General features: G+C 41.3%; 1 protein-coding gene across 9 annotated transcripts in view; it reads left to right on the top strand.

The window, feature by feature from the left end:
* Positions 1-21,957, top strand: part of SYT16 (synaptotagmin 16) — a 260,775-nt gene that overhangs the window by 231,428 nt on the left and 7,390 nt on the right. For 5 of the 9 annotated variants that reach the window (XM_059914363.1, XM_059914367.1, XM_059914365.1 and 2 more), the window contains 3 exons: positions 3,938-4,378; positions 7,681-7,870; positions 14,916-15,005. In XM_059914363.1, coding sequence (XP_059770346.1) covers positions 3,938-4,378; positions 7,681-7,870; positions 14,916-15,005 — 721 coding nt within the window. Of the gene's footprint in view, positions 1-3,937; positions 4,379-7,680; positions 7,871-12,530; positions 12,621-14,915; positions 15,006-21,957 lie in introns of those variants that run through there. The other 4 variants (XM_059914366.1, XM_059914368.1, XM_059914362.1 and 1 more) reach the window with 2 other exon arrangements.

Genomic DNA, 21,957 nt, shown 5'->3' on the forward strand with positions numbered 1-21,957 from the left:
AAAATACTATTCTTTTTGGCTCTCTCGCCACAAAAGCAAAACAGAACTGTTTACCTGCCTATTGACAGTCTCTCCCCTTGATAACTGTGCCATTAGCCTTGGAATTGCTTTCTCCAGGTAACCTCCCATTTGCCTGCCTCGTGGAGCTTTAGTAGAAGATTTGGTGTTGAGGGCACTAAATGTTCTCAGACTCCAAAAATACCCAGACATCTCTGTGTGCTCCATTCAACCTCCTATCTATTTTGAGACAAAAACTGTAATTTGGTGCTCCTACAGTAGAACCTCAGATGCAGCTCGGAGGCAGTTCCCGTAAATGCCTGCTTTGCAGGCTTAGCTCGCCTTTTAAGAATTGATTTATTTGCCTCTTAGCTATATTAAGAAGCCTGTCTTCCCCTGTGTATCTGGCATCGGGAACACACTGTGGGTCTGTTTACTTTGGGCCACACAGATGACATCAACACTATCTTGCTAAAACAGAAAGCCTTTCAGTTTGATAGAAAATCTTTATATCTTCATGGGTTTTGACAATGTGGCACAAGTATTCCCATCTTAAAGAAAAACCCAGGATACGAGAGCTAAAGGAATCATTTATTTTGCCTCAGAAGGGAACTGGTCATGCAGTGTGACTACCTGTTAGGCTGATGGGTTTGCAAGCACTGCTCTTCTCTGCTGGAAAAGGCTGTCGACTTTTTCCTGCAGACCTAAGGCTTGGCAGGGAAGACGATGGGAGGGTGGCTGGTGATTTTGAGTGCACAGAGAGGCAGCTGTCCCACTTTTCATCTCCGCTTTCCACTGATTAACTGATTGGCCTTGAGAAGTTAATTAAAATCTGCCAAATGGGGATAAAAATGAAGAGATTTTTGCCTTGCAGGAAGGTCAGATGGATTAGTGGTATTAACAGTACCCACAGGAGGAGCGCCTTTAGTTGCCTGATGATAGGTAGAGTGTGTTGAAATAATTAATTGCTATAAAAATATCAGCTTTCACAAATCTTGGTCTCAGATCAGCCCAGGAAGGGACCACAAAGCCCAGTTTTCATGGACCACAACTTGGATTGTCCCCATCCAGAGCCTGGCCATTGCCTGGAGCTGTGTCTGATTCAAGTTTCGTAGGACAGTTATTTCAGACCCTTTCCGCAGGACTTCACCACAAACCTGCAGGTGGAGTGAGCATTTATCTGAACAGAGAGCCTGATAGATAAGTGGGAAGATGCTCATTAACTAGGATATTTTAACCTTGGCTTTGAAGTTGATGACAAAACTAGGGACTGTTAGTTAATATCAAGAGCAGGGGCCTAAAAGGATATGAAATTCAAAGTAGTGTGTGTTTCCAACTCCCATCTCCCATCTTATTCCCTCTTCATCTCACACACTTACTATACTTATAAATAGCTAGGGTGAAAGATTTGTGGGGGAAGAAGGTAGACATCATGGTTCCCCGTAAGGCTTGGGACTTTGGGCATTAATACTGGCAAATCCTGGGTAATTCTGGCTGGGCATATGATATTGGGGGCAAGGAGTTAAGTTATTTAGCCATTCTAAGCCTTAGTTTCCTCTCCCATAAAAGGAAGATATTGAAATACCTACCTCATTAGGTTAATATGAATGTCTAAAAAGATAATGTTTCTTAGCTGGATTTCCCAAAAGCAGAGCCTACTTTGTTAGGACATGCAATTCCAGGCGACAAGAGTGAGGGACGAGGAGAGTGAGGCAGGGAAGGGAGAGCCAGTATGAGAATGTGTAATGGAGTTGGCTACCACTAATTTTGACTCATGGCTTGCTCTTGTGGAACCATACCCTAAGAAGCTGTATAAACTAGTCTCAGGACATCTGTCCAAGGGGAGAAAAATTTATTGCATGGGGCATTAACACCACCCACCCTGCCCCCCGACTCTGGACTTCATATACATGAGTGCCAAGCAGGATTCTGTAAATTTCCAAGCCTTGACATCAAAGGAGAGGCCTGTGGTGGGAGCTGAGAGTTACCTTGCATGGGAGGGAGGCAAGACTTTGTTGGATTGTGCCAGGCAGAAGCCACTTAGAGCCCAGACAGCCTGTAGGGGAAAATGAAACAGGAGGGGAGACCAAGAAGTTCTGAAGTGCATAAGAGTGGGCATTTACTGTCCATAAAGGGTTTAGTGTGGTACCTGGCATAAGGGAGGGCTTAGTGGACGTTAGCTTTTATTACTTATGGTCCAGCAAGCAATATAGAGATGACCGAAGGTAGGCTAAAATAGATGGGAGTTTTAACGGAAGACTGTGACTTGATTTTTGAGTTGGCCTAACTCCTTGGAGACTTGCTTCTAATATTATATCTACACTAGTCAGTTGTATTCAGAAGTCTCTATAGCAACCATTTTTATCACTTGAAACTAGGTACCTCTGAATAGAAACACTCACACATGAATGCATGCTCAGAGGAAAGGATGTAAAAAGCTTCCCTTATTTTGCAAGAAGCCTAAATTTTCTTGGTAGACTAATGTGAATCTTAAGAGAGAGGGCAATTATTAGATGTCTACTATGTGTCAAGTCCTTTAATTTTCACAACAACCTTATAAAGTAGCTATCATCCCCCTTTTGCTGTTGAGGAAAACAGAAAGTGAGAAGGATTAAATAATTTGCCCGATGTCCTAAAGGTTGTAAGTGATAGACCTGGGATTCCTAAGCATGTCTCATTCCAGAACCTCGCACTTTCACCTAGATCTGTGGGAAAGTTTCATTGATGAACATGCATTTTTGAAGTGTATCATTATATTTATAAAAATAAAGAGTTCTTTGAATTAGCAAAGTTGGTGTTCAATTACATAAAGAAGAACTGCTTCTGATTTACAGTAAGAATCAAACCAAAGTTTAGTTATGAGTAAGAGGCATGCCTTCAGAGGAAAAAATCAAATTATGTTGATATTAGTAATAGTTTGTTAGAGGGTGGTTCATTATAGTAAAGTAAATGTAGTTCAGCTCAGTTTTCTCAGGGAGGTCATTGGATCTGACTGGCTGAGGTGAACTTCTGTCTAAAAGTGTATTTCATAATGAGGGGCTGTGTTTGAAAATAAGTAGCACAAGTCCAGTGATGGGAATAGACATCTACGGAGGCTGGTCTAAGCCGGGTATTTTCCCACATCTATTAAAACCTCACAACAACACTCTATCAAGCAGGTACCTTGATGCTCATTTTTCAGCTGGAGCAGAGAGACTGGCCTGTTTGGCCATGGCCAAAAAGCTAGTCAATGGTAGAGTTATGATTTCAACCCAGGTGTTCTGTCTCCAGGGCTTAGGATACCTTCCTAAACACTTGCTACTCCAAGAATGATTTGAGTCCAGCTGAGACATCCTTGTGGCCTGAGAAATGCAGAATCTCAGGCCTGACCCCAGTCCTACTGAATCAGAATTCCCAGATGATTCAAGTCCACTCGAATGTTTGAGAAGCTCTGCCCTGAACATTTTCTGCCACGTAGATTGAAAATCTACTGAAGGATCACCTGTCTGTGACCCCCATTAGGATCCTTATCTGCAGGAGGTCCTGGCTCAGAGAGCACAGGCCCAGGCTGAACCATTTCTCCTGGGGACTTGAGGAAGTTACCTTTTGGCAGTTGCATAATTGACTAGTTTTAGACTTAGTATCTCAGTTGGTTTCAATGATAGTGGTCAGTTGTGCTTTTTTGAGAGGCAGTGTAGAGGAAAGCACTTTGCAAAATATAAAAGCTTTGTTCATTCATTCCAAAAGCATTCATGAATGCTTACCATGTGCCCAGTGCTGTACCCTCAAAGAATTCACAGTCCAGTGGAGAGAGAGACCAGGAAATAGATCTTTCTAATGTTTAGGGATATATGGTAACAGTCCAAAAGAATGAGGTTCTGAAGGAGCGCAGAGGGGCACCATCTTTCCAAGATGTATTAGGCATTGTTCCATTCCTAATCTTTCCCTCTGTCTGCAACAGGAGCAGGACGGAACCAATTTTCAAGTGCCATCTGGGGTCCCGGAGCCCGTCTCAAAATGTGGTGGCCTGGATGTCATCTTTGAATATAGAGCTGCCAGCCAGAAGCTCACAGTGACCATCGTAAGAGCACAGGGCCTCCCGGATAAGGACCGAAGTGGCATCAGCTCCTGGCAAGTGCATGTCGTGCTGCTGCCCAGTAAGAAACAGAGGGGCAGGACGAACATACAGAGAGGGCCCAACCCCGTCTTCAAGGAGAAAGTCACCTTCGCCAAGCTGGAGCCCAGAGATGTGCCTGCTTGTGCTGTCCGCTTCCGCCTGTACGCCACCCGCAAGATGACCTGGGAGAGAATGATGGGCGAGAGGCTCTTCTATCTCAGCCACCTGCACCAAGAAGGGGAAATGAAAGTGACTCTGGTTCTGGAGCCAAGAAGTAATATCAGTGTGAGTATGTTAAATGGTGCTGCTAATGATGCACTACGTTTGAGGATCTGGAATTGTCAGCCCTTGATTTAGTACATTCAGCCCGTGAATTCAAACACCTTAATTTAATTTTCCATTTGGCTCTCCTCATCCTTCTGAGACATGATTTGCACTTCACGGTACAATGGGTTTTCTTTTTTTTGTGTGTGCCCTTAGTCGCTATAACCTGATGGATGTGTTCCCTGTGTTCCATTTTGGGAAATGACAGCAGCATTGTGAAGGAGGGAACGGGGAAACTGGGAGAGGTTTTTTGGCCTTCTCGTTAGTTGATAAGTGGTCCTACCATCCATCCCCCTGCCCTGACCCCAGCATGCATCATGATGTATCTGAGATGATGGGACTTTCAAGGTGAGGTCCTTAACAGGTATGCCTGCCTAGGCAGCATAGGAAGCCCTGAACTCCAGCCACTTCTAAGACCTTCCATTTATAGGACTGGGCTTCTCCCACACGCCCCGTCCTCTGTGTCCCTCAGGTTTCAAAATAATACAGCACAGCTTTTATGTCTACAAGATGGGTAACCCTCTCTTCCCGTGGGTTATATGTCATCCAGTGTGAGGATCTCCTTTTAAAAAGCACATAAAAGATCGGGTAACTATCTTGGGCTGTTGGACAAATCAGTCATCCATCCCAAAATGTTTGCTGAGTACCAATTATATGTCAGGTGCCGTATAGGTAGAGGGGGTGCAGGAAAGAACAAAACAGGTGATGCCCTCACGGAGCGTACAATCTGGTGGAGGAGGGCGGCAAAAGACAAACTGGGGTAGGCAAAGAGAGAGAGGCAGAGGCTGCTGCTGCTTTAGAGGGTCAGAGAAAGTATCTTTCAGGTGGTGATACAAGAGGACTCAAGGAATCGAGGGAGCCAGACTGGGTGCCATGTGGAGGACAAGGACTCCAGACAGAGGGACTGGCATACGCAGACATCAGGCGGTGGGAAGGAGCGTGACTTGTCTGAGGAAGGGGAAAGGAGCCAGAAAGTCCAGAGTGCGCTCATGGGACATCCAGCCACTTACATTTTTAATAGATGTCTCAAAACTCATATCTCCAGACTCGAAATCCTGATTTTTGCCTCACTAAATCTATTTTACCTGCAGTCTTCCCATCTCGGTTAAAGGCAATCTCATGCCTTTAATTGCTCAGGTCAAAAATCTTAAAAGTCACTTGTGACTTCTCTCCTTTCCACCTGAAATCCTACTGGCTCTATCTTGAAAATCTAACCAGAGCCTGACTCTCGACTGGATTACTGAAATGGCCTCCTAGTCATCTCCCTGCTTCCACCTTTGCCCTCTATAGACTATTCCCAACACGGGGGCCAGAAGGAGCCTTTTAAAACATAAGCCAGATCATGTCTCATCTCTGTTCAAATCCCCCTTTTTTCTTAAGCTCTGAGTAGAGTGTTTCTGAAATCCTGGGAAACAGAAGCCACAGGAGGTCAGAGGAATCCTGCACCATAAAGCATAGGGATAGGTATTATTACACCCTTGTTTCTCTGTGCCGGGCCCTGGGCCCTGTGCTGGGGGCACAGAGTTGAGTGGGGGAAATGAGCCAGTGTGAAAGAACCTTGAAGGTAAAAATTCTCCCATTCACCAGTTATTTGTTGAGCATGATTATGAGCTACACACTGGGCTATGCCCTGTGGACTGAGGGATCTATACGGTTGAGAATTTTTTTTTTTTTGGATTTGTTTGTCATTTTGCTATTTTTAAAGTATTTTATAGATTTCCCTCAATTATTTATTTATTTATTTATTTTTGGCTGCATTGGGTCTTTGTTGCTGCGTGCGGGCCTTCTCCAGTTGCGGCGAGTGGGGGCTACCCTTCGCTGCGGTGCACAGGCCTCTCCCATTGCGGAGCACGGGCTCCAGGCGCGTGGACCTCAGCAGTCGTGGCACGTGGGCTCAGCAGCTGCGGCTCGCGGGCCCAGAGCGCAGGCTCAGCAGTTGTGGCTCACGGGCCCAGTTGCTCCGTGGCATGTGGGATCCTCCCGGACCAGGGCTCAAACCCATGTCCCCTGCATTGGCAGGAGGGCCCTCAAGCACTGCGCCACCAGGGAAGTCCCTAAGGTTGAGAATTTGATGCGAGAGGCAAGCTGTGCAGTGACAGGTGCCACAGTGGACACTTCTGCACAAGCCCAGGGGAGGGGGTGGCCCTCACCCCAAACTGGGCAAATATTTCATTGTTGGGTTATCACCATCCAGACAGCAGGGGCTATAAGGCATCTATCAAAACCACCTCGCCCTGTAGTTTACAAATTGTGTTCCATGAAAGCCTCCATGGGCTCTACAGGGATGTCCATGGCTTGGTAAACAGGGTAGTTTGCTAAGATGTGAAGAATATTTAATTTCTTTCAATGCATTTATTTATTGGGGTTCCTGATAAGAACTTTTAGGAAATGATTGCAGATGTTGAGAAGAAAGGTTGGAGCAGTTGTGGGTCTGGGAGGCTGGCTGGCCTGCCCCTCAGGGTCCACTCCCACTCATGCTCCTTGAGCGAGAGTCAACGTCCTGATCTACTTTGCTTTCCTCCTCCCAATGTGTCTGGTGCATAGAGGTGGGTGCTTTAGAGAAGCGCATGCATGAATACATGACACAAAGTGTGGGCCCCCCTGGGCTCCCCTGGTACCTGCAAGGTCTCTAAGATGCACAGGCCATGTGTCAGCTTCCTCACTAAACAGTTGTAAAAGTGTTCACGTTCAATATAATTCATCTCCTTAGGAAGAAAAAATGTAGCATCTGCCATAGTCCTGACAACCTGAAAAAGCAGAACCAGGGGCCAAATGTTCTATGGGGTGGTAGACGGCCAGTGGTCATTTCTTTTCTGGTGAAGACAAAATGCCTCCCGTATTGCTACATTCCTCAAGAGGCTGCAGAGAATAGAAGCAGAAGTCATGCCTGGAGTGGACGGGTTCCATATGGGTCTAATATAGACTCATAGAAATTTGGGTCTATATTAAGTGTCCTGTTAGCTCTCCATGTATCTTCCAGGGTTTGATTTACACTAGTAATAACATCTTTGTCCGTTTTGTCTTTAGAGAGGAAAGAGTGAATGGAGACAGCTCTTGAAACAAATATGTCTGCTAATAATGCAGGGGATCCCATCCAAAACTGTGCTCCCCAGGCCCTATTATCATTCATACCGAGTGTGCCATTAGTAATCTTTGGCAGCAGTGGAGACTGGGCCACAGTTTCACCAAACATAATATCGGCTTTCTGTAAGGGAGAGGAGTGCAGTGGGGCCAATGGATCCTTTGTTGTTCTTCTCCTCCAGAGTGGAGAGTCTCCGCTCAGCCCATCTGCAGTTTCTCACAGTGACAGTGCTTCATCCACGCAGTCGCTGTCGCATGGAGGGGCGCCAGAGCTGTTGGTGGGGCTGTCATACAATGCCACAACGGGGCGATTGTCCGTGGAGATGATCAAAGGCAGCCATTTCCGAAACCTCGCGGTTAACAGAGTGCCTGGTAAGTTCATGCCTGTAGCCCCAGCTCTGGTCCTCCCAGAGGCAGGAAGAAGGCTGTGTCTGCTTTCATCTCAATTCTCTAACTTTTACAATAAAAATGATCTTGTTGTGACTTAGACACGTTTTTACCAAGTGATACCTCTGGCTTTTTCAAATGCCTTTCTGTTTAATTAGATTGAAGCCTTCTTCGATATCTGGATGCATCTTGATACAAAATAGGCTGGCTTCTACGTGTAGATCGTCAAAGGGGAAAAAGAATGATGTCTTTTCAGCAACATAACATGTATGAACAATTGAAATCTGCTAATAGGTCCCAGGTCCTCAAATACGTTTAAAGAGACAGAGCTCAGTCTTTGGATCCAGGCAGTTCTGGGATCTAATTCCAGCTCTACTCATTTACCTGCTAGCTTTGCTCTGATCCTATACAATTTACCTCTCTTTTCTGAACCTCAGCAGACTCATCTGGAACAAAGGAATATTAATAGTACCTTTCTCATGGGTGGTTTTGGGGTTTAAATAAAATGATTTATGTAGAACATTCAGTGCCTGACACATAGTGAGCGTTCAAGAAATGTGAGTGGTTATGTGGTTGATGGTGGAGGAGGTGGAGCAGGAAGATGTGGGGCAATCCAGGCCTGACTCACCAGGGCAGCTTCTGAGGTCACCCCTGGAAAGAGCAGCGCAAGACATACTCCCACAGCTGCTGTCCAGGGCTCAGGAAGCCAGAATAAAGATGCTGCAGCTGCTGCTGCCAAATTGCCTCTCAATACCCAGGAAGCTGGAGATTGAACCTTGGAATAATGCTGCTAAAAAATCAGCTCATCTTTAATGATCTTGCTTATCAGCAGAAACAGCTTAAGAAAGGGTGGGAAGATGGTTTCTGCCTCACTTCTGCCTTCTGGCTCTCATGCAACCATATCTAATTTGAGGAATCTAATTTATATCTAGAATTCTAGCTGCAAGAGAGTCTGGAAAATGCTGTTGAAATTCCAGCCTTTTGAGTCCAAGAAGGTAAAATAGAGGTGGGTAGAGTGGAGTGTAAGTGAGGGTGTCCACCACAGGCAGCCAAAACTTACTGAAATAAGGACGAAGTCAGTAACAACATGATAGGCTGCAAGAGGCAATGGACTCCAGCCTCACATGTCAGCATCAGATGAAGAGCCAGCTGAGCTGGTAGAAAAAGGTCAGCTCCTACAACCAAATCTGGGCTCTCACTCCTTTTAGTCTTTAACTGTGCTGCCGCCCACAATGTCTCTGTTCAATAGTATCTTGTTAGTCAGTCTGTGTTAAAGGCATTAGAGCAAGTTAGTAAGGAAAGCCCAGCACTCTGGAGAACAGAAGAGACCAGAGGCATAGGCCATATTCTGTATTGACGCTCAGAACCAGGTAAGAGCTATTTAAAATCCATAATAGGTGTTGATTATTAATTGTATGGCTAGACTCTTTTTTCCAGATACAGCTTTAAAAAAAAAAACCAAAAAACTCTGGATTTACTAAAGCTCTGGATTTACTGCTTTCCCTGCAGAGCCTTTTCTGATCTCTTTCCCTGTCTTCCTGAGATTTGGTGAGATCTGAAAATTTTTCAGGGAAGAACATGGTGCAGCTGCAGAGAATGATGCGGAGGTGGATCACACAATCATGGCCTATTCCAGTCCATGCTGGGAGGCTTTAATTTGCATGCTGGGTCGTCCCAGGCAATACAGGGGAGAAGGACAGCATAGTGGCTAAGAAAGCATCAACTGGAGTGTGCCAATCTAAGGTCTTTGTCACTTACTAAGTGTGAGTTACTAAACTTTTTCGACTCTCAGTTTCCTCATCTGTAAAATGGGATCATAATAATATATACTTTCTAGGTAGGGATACTACATATAAAGCTGTGATGTTGAGAATGGTGCTCGTGAAACTTCATGCATTTCTATATAAAAGAAAATATGCCAAAGAGGAAACGCTTATAACATATTTAAAACTGAGTAGGAAAAAAGGCAAGTCCTCATTTTGAAACTGATTTCATTCCAGAAGTTTAAGTCAGTTTGGCATTTACATGATTTTTCATAGAATAGTGCTACAGTTTAACTGACAAATGTAACTGACATGCTGTATCTTTGCGACCAAAGTAATAGAAGACAGTGTTGCTGTGATGCTGTTAATTAAAGCAGAAACCCAATAGTGAAGACAAAAGTTTTTTGTTTACATAGAATGCTGGTACTTGAGGAAAAGCCAGTTTAATTAGGAGGGGTTGAGAAAGTAGAAGGTTCTTTTGTGGAGATTCTGAAAGGGACCTCTTGGTACTTTCAAGGGCTTGAGATGTTGACGACATTGGTCCTTCATTATGTCTCACTTCCTTACACCACTAGCAGGACTTTGGCAGTCATCAGGAAGGCTTAGGATACAATTTTAGTTCCCATATGGAAGAGAATGAGAGAGAGAAAGGATGAGGGAACAATAGTTTTATGAGGTAACTGAGCAGCATTGGAAGAAAGAGGGTGTGAAGGGGAGAGGATGCAAGCTGGAAGATGAATAGGCCTGGAGTGGGGAGTGGAGGAGGGAGACGGTGAAGTGCACTCATCTCCCTGGTGAAGGTGGAAGGAGGGCAGGCGGAGCCTCAGAGCCCTGTGTCAGAGTGCACCCCAAGGGAGCTGCCTGCCAGGGGAAAGTCACCGGTAGAAACATGTGTGAGGGTCACAAATCCTGTGCTTGAGACCCTCAGCTCAGAGGCGGTGACCTCCTCTGCAGAAAGGGGACATCAATCTTGCCTTGCAGGCTGGCTATGATAATGTGAAGAATGGTTCTTAGGGAAGCCCAAAGGAAAAGAGGTTGAGCCTGTGGAGTGGAGACTTCTCCTCTCTAGAATATTGAAGGTGCTCAATCTTGATGGAAAGAGACAAAGGCTGGGATTTAGAAGCGAGAATCTTTTGCATCAAAATATATCATGAACCAAAAGATAACTGTGAACTTGCCAACTTGATCCAGCTAGATGACTATTCTGGTATTTTAAACTTTTCTTTCTAAGCAAGATAGAGGAGAGGTGGACAAATAATAGATGGAGTTCCTCTTCTCTTTTAGGGTCTTAGAAGAAATAAACCAATGAGATGTAAGCTCCCCTCCCGAGATTTCTGAGGCAAATCTTTGCGGGAGAAGTCTCAGTGAAAGGCAGGTTTTGCTCCGATGGGCAGGAGCTGGTGGGAGCATTACTAGAGATGAGTCTCTACCACACCTTGCCCCGCCCCCCCGCCCTCCACCCCAGAATGGTTAAAACTAAAAAGACAGATTCCCTCAAGTATTGGTGAGGTTGTGGAGAATACATTCTTAGGGGTTGTGTAAAATGGAATAACAGCTTTGGGAAGAGGCTTGGTAGTTTCTTATATAGGTAAACATGCACTGAAAATCCAGCAGTTCCATTCTTAGGCATTTACCCATAAGTTTAAAAAAAAAAAAAACAGGAACAAGAATGTTTGTAGCAGCTTTACTCATAATATGGAAAAATTGCAAAGAGCCCTTATGTCCTCATGAATGAATAAACAAATTAAGATATATTTCCACAGTGGAATACTATTCAGCAATATAGAAGGAACGAAATTAACGGAGGCATTCAACAACATGGAGGAATCTCAAAATCACACTGAGTACCTACTGTACGATTCCATTTATATGAAGTTCTAAAACAGGCAAAACTTATTTACATATAGTGAAGAAAAGCAGAAGAGGAGTGGTTGCTTCAGGATTGGTATTGGTATCAAGATGGACTGGGCATGAACATGAGGGAATATTCTGGGGTGATGGACATATTCTATATTTTGATAGGGGTGTGGGTTAAATGGATGTTTGCATTTGTTAAAACTTACTGAATTGTACTAGGCTTTGTGCATATCACTGCATGTAAATTTTACCTTATAATAGAAAAGAGCCATAAATTATTGAACTCTAGTTAATGAAACACATGCTGAAATGTTTAGGGGTAAAGAACAATGATGGCTACAGCTGTGATGGATTGATGGATAGATAGATGCATAGACATGTGAAAAAGCAAATGCTGTTAGCTCAGGCTACCATGACAGAAATACCATAGGCTGGGTGGCTTAGACAACAGAAATTTACTTCTCACTGTTCTGGAGGCTGGGAAGTTCAAGATTAAGGTTATCAGCTGATTTGGTTCCTGATGAGAACCCTCTTCCTGGTTTGTAGACAGACATCTTCTTGCTGTATCTTCACATGGCAGAGACAGAAAACATATCTCTCATGTCTCTTCTTATAAGGGCACTAATCCCATTCATGAGGGCTCCACCCTCATGATCTAATTATCTCCCAAAGATCCCACATTCAAATAGCATCACATCGGGGATTAGGGCTTCAACATATGAATTTTGGGAGGATACATACATTCAGTCCATAGCATAAATGGAGAAAAATATAACAATTGAAGGATCTAGATGATGGGTATATGGGTATCCACTGTATAATTATTTTGAATTTTCAGCATATTTGAAAATCTGTTATAAAATATTGTGCATGAAAATCTGGTCTGGTCTGGAATAGTTCAGCTGGGCCAGGTAGATAAAAATAAAACAAGAGTCTAGCCATTGATAGGGGCTACTGTGGTGGGCATTACATTTTTTTTTTTAAATTATGACATCTCAAGTTCCGACCTTATTCCCTTGACTCAGATTTGGATGGAATAGACAGGGTACCAAGCAAATGAACCTGCGGGCATCTTCTGTAGCATCCTCCATAAACCACATCCATCCCAAGACAAGGTATGTGGTTGGGCATTTCTTTATTTCTAACTTTAACCTTTTCTCTATTCATCAGACAGATAGATAGATAGAAACGTAGGTAGGTTTTTATACCTCCCTCCCTCCCTCCCTTTCTTCCTTCCTTCATTCCTTTCATTCTGGTGAAAATGCCCGTATTATAAAAATTTAAATATGTATATATATATTTCAAATCCTAGGAGGGCTAGGGAAGATAAAATAGGCTATTTGAAAATTACTGAAACTATTCCATAGAACCTATTCAGAAACAATATATAAGCAAGTTAACAAAATGAACTAATCTTAGCTCAAGTCAGGTAACAGTGTGCCAAGAGCCATTCCAGGCACTTTCAAGGTAAAATCTCACTTAGTACATGTGGTCAGTGTTGTCATTATTGCTGTTAAGATGGTACAGGCTAGTCTACAAATCCAATGGCAAGGGATAGTCTCCACATCTGTACATGGCAGATGACCCAGGTGAAAAAGCCTCTTATTGTGCCTGCTAGACATCTGAAATCCTGGTAGACTTTTTTTTTTTTTTTTTCATTTATTTGTGATCTGATCTTTATGATTTCTTTTTTATTTTTTTTATTTTTTTAATTTTTTAACATCTTTATTAGAGTATAATTGCTTTATAATGGTGTATCAGTTTCTGCTTTATAACAAAGTGCATCAGTTATACATATACATATGTCCCCATATCTCTTCCCTCTTGCATCTCCCTACCTCCCACCCTCCCTATCCCACCCTCCCTATCCCACCCCTCTATGTGGTCACAAAGCATCGAGCTGATCTCCCTGTGCTATGCAGCTGCTTCCCACTAGCTATCTATTTTACATTTGGTAGTATATATATGTCCATGCCACTCTCTCACTTTGTCCCAGCTTACTCTTCCCCCTCCCCGTATCCTCAAGTCCATTCTCTAGTAGGTCTGCATCTTTATTCCCGTCTTACCCCTAGGTTCTTCTGACCATTTTCTTTTTCTTTTTTTTCTTTTTTAGATTCCATATATATATGTGTTAGCATACGGTATTTGTTTTTCTCTTTCTGAGTTACTTCACTCTGTATGACAGTCTCTAGGGCCATCCACCTCACTACAAATAACTCAGTTTAGTTCCTTTTTATGGCTGAGTAATATTCCATTGCTGATACATATTTACAGAAGCTTTTGAAAAAGTTACTATTGAGAATTAGAAACATTTGATTATCTTTTGAATTTGGCTTCATGGGAAAGCAATTCACTAACAATTTAGCAGCTCTGTTCTGTTCTTTTCCTGGGCTTGCCACCCAGTTACTGTGTGGCCTCGACATTTGATTTAACCTCTCTGAATTTAATTTCTTTCCCTATTAAATAAGGTTAACTAGTTAATATTACTGATACAAGTCTACGTTTTTTAAAAAAAAATGTTATCTGTTCTGTTGGCAGATTCTCTTTCTCCGTCCTTCTACAATGCATTACTGCACTGTGTATATATACACCCATATAATGGTCCTTGTCAAAAACTATCATTAAGATGTCCCCTCCAGTTAAGTTAAAAACAACAAGTTCCCCAGCCTCTCAGCATGTGCATGATTAGCCACGTGTGATAATTACATCCCAAATGATAATACTTACAGCAGCAGCATATTAACCTTGTTAGGTACTCACAATAGCAGAGACTAGAGGAAGGAAAAACAAAAAAGCAAATCAAGCTGGCTCGGGTTTAGTGTGAAGAACAAGTGGGATGCAGGGGGTTACACTCTACAGATGAAAGGCAGGGAAAAAAGGACTACATGGAAATGAACAGATATAGGACATACCACCTTCTTTTAAAGCTAAGTATAGCGAGTACTTACTAATAGCCATTATGTGCTTAGAATTAAGGCCAATTCATATGAAGATTTGTATGTGGCAATAACTTATTGATTGCATATGGGATATTCCTATACTTACATCATCTCATTAATTCTCACAACAATATCAAAGTTAGAAAATCTGAAAAGCAACAGGGGAGAAAATACAGTTACCATGGTATGTGAGTTATATCTCAATAATGCTGCTTTTAAAAAAACACACAGCTTTCTGCAGAAGAATGACAGTCAGACGGAGGACAGGCTTATTCACAGCAACGATAGAAGGCTGAGGACAGGCTTATTCACAGCAACAATAGAAGGCTGAGGACAAGGGGAGAATATCATCAAAGAGAAAAAAATACTCTCAACTTACTATTCTTTTCGAGTGAAGGAAGAATAAAGATCTTTTTCACAAAGTTTGAAAGGGTTTATCAGTGGAAGAGCTACTAACTGATGTTATTTCAGGGAGAAGGAAATCGAACTTAGAAGGAAGTAGTGAAGTGCAAGAAAGGAAAATGAACAACAAGAACAAAACAGATCAACATGTAGGTAAAGGTAAGCATGTATAAATTGTGTAAAGCAGAAACAGCAATAGAAGGAAACATGCCTAATGTTGGGACTACAACAAAAACGTAGAAATGAAATTCCAGGCAGGAATAACATGAAGGATGCGAAGGGGAGATGGAAATCAGAGAATTCTAAGGTACTTATGTTGCTTAAAAAGAGGGTAGAGGTATTGATTCATTTTAGACATTAAGTCAAGTGTACATGTTAACACTTCCAACTTTCAAACCAGTAGAGAGGCTAAATTAGAATAAAGAAAATTCAGTTAATCCAATAGAAAGCAGAAAGAGATATTTAAAAGCCTAGAAAATGCAGAGTAGATAGCACAAACCAAAACAATAAAAATAAATCAAAATATATCAGTGATCATAATAAATGTAAAGGGACTAAGACTGCTATGTAAAAGGTAGATATAACATTAGATTAATATTTCTCTTCCTCCCAATCTCTCCCTGTCCCCCTCCTCACATACTCTCACATATACTGCAGTTTATATTGGGCCCACATAGCCTCACAATGTATAAGAAAAAGAAATACTAATTACCAACAAATTGGGCTTAGTTCAGGAATGCAAGAATGACTTAATATTAGGAAAATCTAGTGCAGTTCATATACCAATTGATTTATGAGAAAACCTGATCATGTCAATAGTTGCAAAAGAAGCTCTTGATAAAATGCACTATCCATTATTGATAAAAATAACTCAAAGCAGAAGAATAATAGAAGGTGTATGCGTATAGGCTAGGCTATGATGCAATGACAAATTCTGCAAAGTTCGTGGCTTAACAGCAAAGGTTTCTTTCTCCCTTGCATCACAGTCCAAAGTAAAGCAGGTGACTCTCCTCTAAGCTGTGACTAAGGCATACAGGTTCTTTCCATTTAATGAGGTGATAATATTATATTCAAAATGTGACCTGCTTTGTTGTCATGGAAGGGGAAGAGACGGGGGAGTGGTTGCCTATAGCTGTGATTGAAGGTGATATTTACCACTTCTCATATTCTGTTATTCAGACCTCAGTCACATGGCTCAGTCAACTAAAATCTGGTGTGAAGCCTACATCCTTAATTTGATACTTGACCTGAGTCACTATCACATTATTCCCCTAAGAAGGTTTACTGGGCCTTTGTTGTTTGAAGCCTTTTAAAATCCGTCTCTTACTGTTTGGAGGTCTGGAAGCAAGGAACTTTTCCAACCACAGAAAGGTCTGAATTTCAGGATTCTCTTTTTCCTTGCACATTGGTCAGTTCTTTCCCAAGCTTACTTTTCATCCTCACCCCCCAAATAAAGCCAGTAGTACGAATACACACTTCTAACATTCTGTTTTTCAGTCTGTTTCCTTAGTTCTATAAACATTAGGCATATGCTCTTCCTTCCAAGTTATAGCAGATGGTGGCTTTACTATCACATAATATTGATTATGGATCTCCATTGTTCTAGCCTCTGATATTAGTTTCTTCATCACCTGGCACCCAACTTCTAGGCCAGTGGTCATTCTTGTGTTTTTATTTTGGTAGCATTCCAGTTCAGATTACCAGTTACTATATCAGTCAGATTTTGTCAGGAAAATACAAAATAGGTATTTTGAGTCAGAAGTTGTTTCTTATGGGTTTTAAGCATGGGAAGGCTTGTGATAAAGGCCAGGAAATCCAGAAGTATAGGCATCACAGGAAAGATGCCAGTATGATCTGAGCTGTGTACATATGAAAGGGATGATTCTCATAAGGATGTTTGAACACCATGGGTGAGAACCCTAATTTGCCATCTGCTTGCTAATGCCTGTACACATGCCTGCAACTGGGACTAGAGGGCTGTGGCACCCCTTTCCTTCTACTTACCAGTCTCATACAAGTCGCTTTCATTGGTGGATTTTAACTGGGATCTTACTGCAAGAGATTCAGGGGAATGTAATTTTATGTTTGGTAAGGGAAAGAGCTAAGAAAGGTAGAAATGGTATTAAATATCAACAACTAGTTTGTGGTATGGAAGGGAACTTGCTTAACCTTGATAGTGGGTGTTTTAAGAAAATAGACACTAGCCATCATTCTTAATCCTGAAATCCCCTCAAAGTCAAGAACGAAGTAAGGCTTCCCACTGGCATCACTCTCACTCAACATTAGACTGGAAACTCAAGGCAATTCAGTAGAATAAGAAAAAGAAATAAAAATTTAAAGCTTGAGAGGAGGAAACAAAACTGCCATTATTTGTAGAAAATATGATTGTCTACATTAAAAATACAAGAAAACCTACAAATTTAAACTAATAACATTTTTTTAAAAATACAAACTTGTTTTCTAATACATCAATGACAGTTAGAAAGTGGAGTTTTAACACATGGATATTTACAAAAGTAACAGTACCTATGGTACCAAAGGATAACATTAATAAAAGATGAGTAAGAAAATTATTTTAAAAATCACAACACTGTTTGAAAGACACAAAAGAAAACTAAATAGTTAGATAAACCATGTTCATTGTTTAGAATAATCAATATTGTGAAAATAACAGCTTTCCCCAGGTTAATCTATATACCCAGTACGATCCCAATCAAAATCCTCACAGATTTTTTTTTTTGGCGTATTTTTCTTTTTAAAAAAAAAGCTTGACAAACTGATTCTCAAATTCATATGCAAGAGCCAATTAAACGAAGCAAGAGCTTAAAATAACTAAAATAGCTTTTAAAAAGATGATAGAAGGATTCTGAACAGATCAAAATATACTCTAAAATGATAATAAGTATTATCAAGTTAGGGGAAGGACACTAAAGCTGGACACGATATCTGATCGACATTATATTACAAATCAGCTGGGAGATAATGGGCTATTAAATGAATAATGCTTCCCATATAGGAAAAAATAATTAGATCCCTACTTTATACCACACACAAAGATCAGTTTAAGGTGGATTAAAGATCAGATGTGGAAAACAAACTCTTAAGACTCATAGGAGAAATGTGGAAGACTGTTGGGTTTGGGTAGGATTTCTTAAACAATTTTTTAAAATATGTCAACTGAAAAAGAAAACATTGATAAATCTGACTCCACAAAAATTTAAAGCATTTATACTACAAAAGTTACTACACAGAGGAAAAGGATAAGTTACAGGCAGGGAGAAGATATTAGCAATAAAAATAACAAGATTTTGTCTCTAGAATTTGTAAAGAGCCAATAATCTACTCCTAGGTATGTATTAGAGAAATTCTCAAATATTGGTACAATGTAAAATATAGAAAAATGTTCACTGAAATCTTTTCACTTCTTGGTTATTATAAGCAATTAAAATGTCCATTAATTAAGATTATGAATAAATAAATTGTGGTTTATTAATATACTGGAACACTCTATAGCACTTGAATCACAGGTGTATATAATATAGGTAATATAAAAAATTTAATGCTGAATGCAAAAACGGCAAGTTTTGGGAGGACATACAGTAAAATGTTAAATACTTTTTAAATGTGCAGAATACTGTTAAGTATATTTTGGATATCTTTATTTACAGCTATTTATATAGTGAAAGGCTAAAAATATACATGAAGATGATGAGCTACAAATCCAGGAGAGGAATTACCTTTAGTGATAGAGGAAACCAAACAGGATCTAGGAGGGATACTCAAGGATCTTCAATTATAACACTTTATTTCCTAAAAATCAAACAAAAAGCAAAAAGGTCCATAGTAAATACGACAAATGCTAAATATCACAAGTCAGCATACTTGGATATGTGTACTATTATTCTCTCATGTATATTGAAAATATTTTATAATTATGAATACATTAGAAGCTAAGGGGAGGTTAAATGACCAAATTCTTTCCCTTACCCAGAGAATCGTGGTGCCTCACTCCCACCCCTCCCCAAGGCTGAGTCTATTACAATTGGTAGACCATCATGCTGCCCACTGGCAGCTATCTTGTATGAGCTATTTAACTAACTATTGTGGTTAGTTAAATAATTAGGTATTATATTGTTTCTTTGGAAAAATGACTTCTGAGTCCCAAATGACATACTTTTGTGCCATGATATATTGGAGATATTTTACTGTCATAATTTTTTTGGTGCATGTGCTATCTTCCTTTATGGAGAAAGAGACAAGTGACCCATAGAGCAGTTGGCAGGCTGGGTCAGAAGAACAGCATCCAGAACTATCTAGGGATTGTGACCCATTCAGCCTGTTGATGATGGTTTTGACACCAAGAGGCGTCTGAATCATCAGCAGAAGATAAAATACTGCTCAGTGGGAGGAGGAAGCAAGATAGTAGAGTAGAAGGACGTGCTCTCACTCCCTCTTGCAAGAACACCAGAATCACAACTAGCTGCTGGACAATCATCGACAGGAAGACACTGGAACTCACCAAGAAAGATACCCCACATCCAAAGACAATGGAGAAGCCACAATGAGATGGTAGGAGGGGCGCAATCACAGTAAAATCAAATCCCATAACTGGTGTGTGGGTGACTCACAGACCGGAGAACATTTATACCATAGAAGTCCATCCACTGGAGTGAGGGTTCTGAACCCCACGTCAGGCTTCCCAACCTGGGGTCCGGCAACGGGAGGAGGAATTCCTAGAGAATCAGACTTTGAAGCCTAGTGGGAATTGATTGCAGAACTTTGACAGGACTGGGAGAAACAGAGACTCCACTCTTCGAGGGCACACACAAAGTAGTGTGTGCATCAGGACCCAGGGGAAGGAGCACTGACCCCAGGGGAGACTGAACCAGACTTACCTGCTAGTGTTGGAGGGTCTCCTGCACAGGCCGGCGGCGGGGGCGGGGGGGGGTGGCTGTGGCTCACTGTGGGGACAAGGACACTGGCAGCAGAAGTTCTGGGAAGTACTCCTTGGTGTGAGCCCTCCTAGAGTCTGTCATTAGGCCCACCAAAGAGCCCAGGTAGGCTCCAGTGTTGGGTTGCCTCAGGCAAAACAACCAACAGGGAGGGAACCCAGCCCCACCCATCAACAGTCAATTGGATTAAAGTTTTACTGAGCTCTGCCCACCAGAGCAACAGTCAGCTCTACCCACCACCAGTCCCTCCCATCAAGTCTCTTAGATAGCGTCATCCACCAGAGGGCAGACAGCAGAAGCAAGAAGAACTACAGTCCTGCAGCCTGTGGAACAAAAACCACATTCACAGAAAGATAGACAAGATGAAAAGGCAGAGGGCTATGTACCAGATGAAGGAACAAACTAAAACCCCAGAAAAACAACTAAATGAAGTGGAGATAGGCAACCTTCCAGAAAAACAATACAGAATAATGATAGTGAAGATGATCCAGGACCTCAGAAAAAGAATAGAGGCAAAGATCGAGAAGATGCAAGAAATGTTTAACAAAGACCTAGAAGAATTAAAGAACAAACAAACAGAAATGAACAATACAATAACTGAAACGAAAACTACACTAGAAGGAATCAGTAGCAGAATAATTGAGGCAGAAGAACAGATAAGTGACCTGGAAGACAGAATGGTGGAATTCACTGCTGCAGAACAGACTAAAGAAAAAAGAATGAAAAGAAATGAAGACAGCCTAAGAGACCTCTGGGACAACATTAAACGCAACAACATTTGCATTATAGGGGTCCCAGAAGGAGAAGAGAGAGAGAAAGGACCAGACAAAATATTTGAAGAGATTATAGTCAAAAACTTCCCTAACATGGGAAAGGAAATAGCCACCCAAGTCCAGGAAGCACAGAGAGTCCCATACAGGGTAAACCCAAGGAGAAACACGCCGAGACACATAGTAATCAAATTGGCAAAAACTAAGGAAAAAGAAAAATTACTGAAAGCAGCAAGGGAAAAACGACAAATAACATACAAGGGAACTCCCATAAGGTTAACAGCTGATTTCTCAGCAGAAACTCTACAAGCCAGAAGGGAGTGGCATGATATACTTAAAGTGATGAAAGGGAAGAACCTACAACCAAGATTACTCTACCCGGCAAGGATCTCATTCAGATTCGACGGAGAAATCAAAAGCTTTACAGACAAACAAAAGCTAAGAGAATTCAGCACCACCAAACCAGCTCTACAACAAATGCTAAGGGAACTTCTCTAAGTGGGAAACACAAGAGAAGAAAAGGACCTACAAAAACAAACCCAAAACAATTAAGAAAATGGTCATAGGAACATACATATCGATAATTACCTTAAACGTGAGTGGATTAAATGCTCCAACCAAAAGACACAGGCTTGCTGAATGGATACAAAAACAAGACCCATATATATGCTGTCTACAAGAGACCCACTTCAGACCTAGGGACACATACAGACAAAGTGAGGGGATGGAAAAAGATATTCCATGCAAATGGAAATCAAAAGAAAGCTGGAGTAGATATACTCATATCAGATAAAATCGACTTTAAAATAAAGAATGTTACAAGAGACAAGGAAGGACACTACATAATGATCAAGGGATCAATCCAAGAAGAAGATATAACAATTATAAATATATATGCACCCAACATAGGAGCACCTCAACATATAAGGCAACTGCTAACAGCTATAAAAGAGGAAATCGACTGTAACACAGTAATAGTGGGGGACTTTAACACCTCATTTACACCAATGGACAGATCATCCAAAATGAAAATAAATAAGGAAACAGAAGCTTTAAATGACACAATAGACCAGATAGATTTAATTGATATTTATAGGACATTCCATCCAAAAACAGCAGATTACACTTTCTTCTCAAGTGTGCATGGAACATTCTCCAGGATAGATGACATCTTGGGTCACAAATCAAGCCTCAGTAAATTTAAGAAAATTGGAATCAAATCAAGCATCTTTTCTGACCACAACGCTATGAGATTAGAAATGAATTACAGGGAAAAAAACGTAAAAAACACAAACACATGGAGGCTACACAATACGTTACTAAATAACTAAGAGATCAGTGAAGAAATCAAAGAGGAAAGCAAAAAATACCTAGAGACAAATGACAATG

The sequence above is a fragment of the Balaenoptera ricei genome, chromosome 2 (assembly GCF_028023285.1).
Source record: "Balaenoptera ricei isolate mBalRic1 chromosome 2, mBalRic1.hap2, whole genome shotgun sequence".
In the NCBI taxonomy this organism is placed as follows: domain Eukaryota; kingdom Metazoa; phylum Chordata; class Mammalia; order Artiodactyla; family Balaenopteridae; genus Balaenoptera; species Balaenoptera ricei.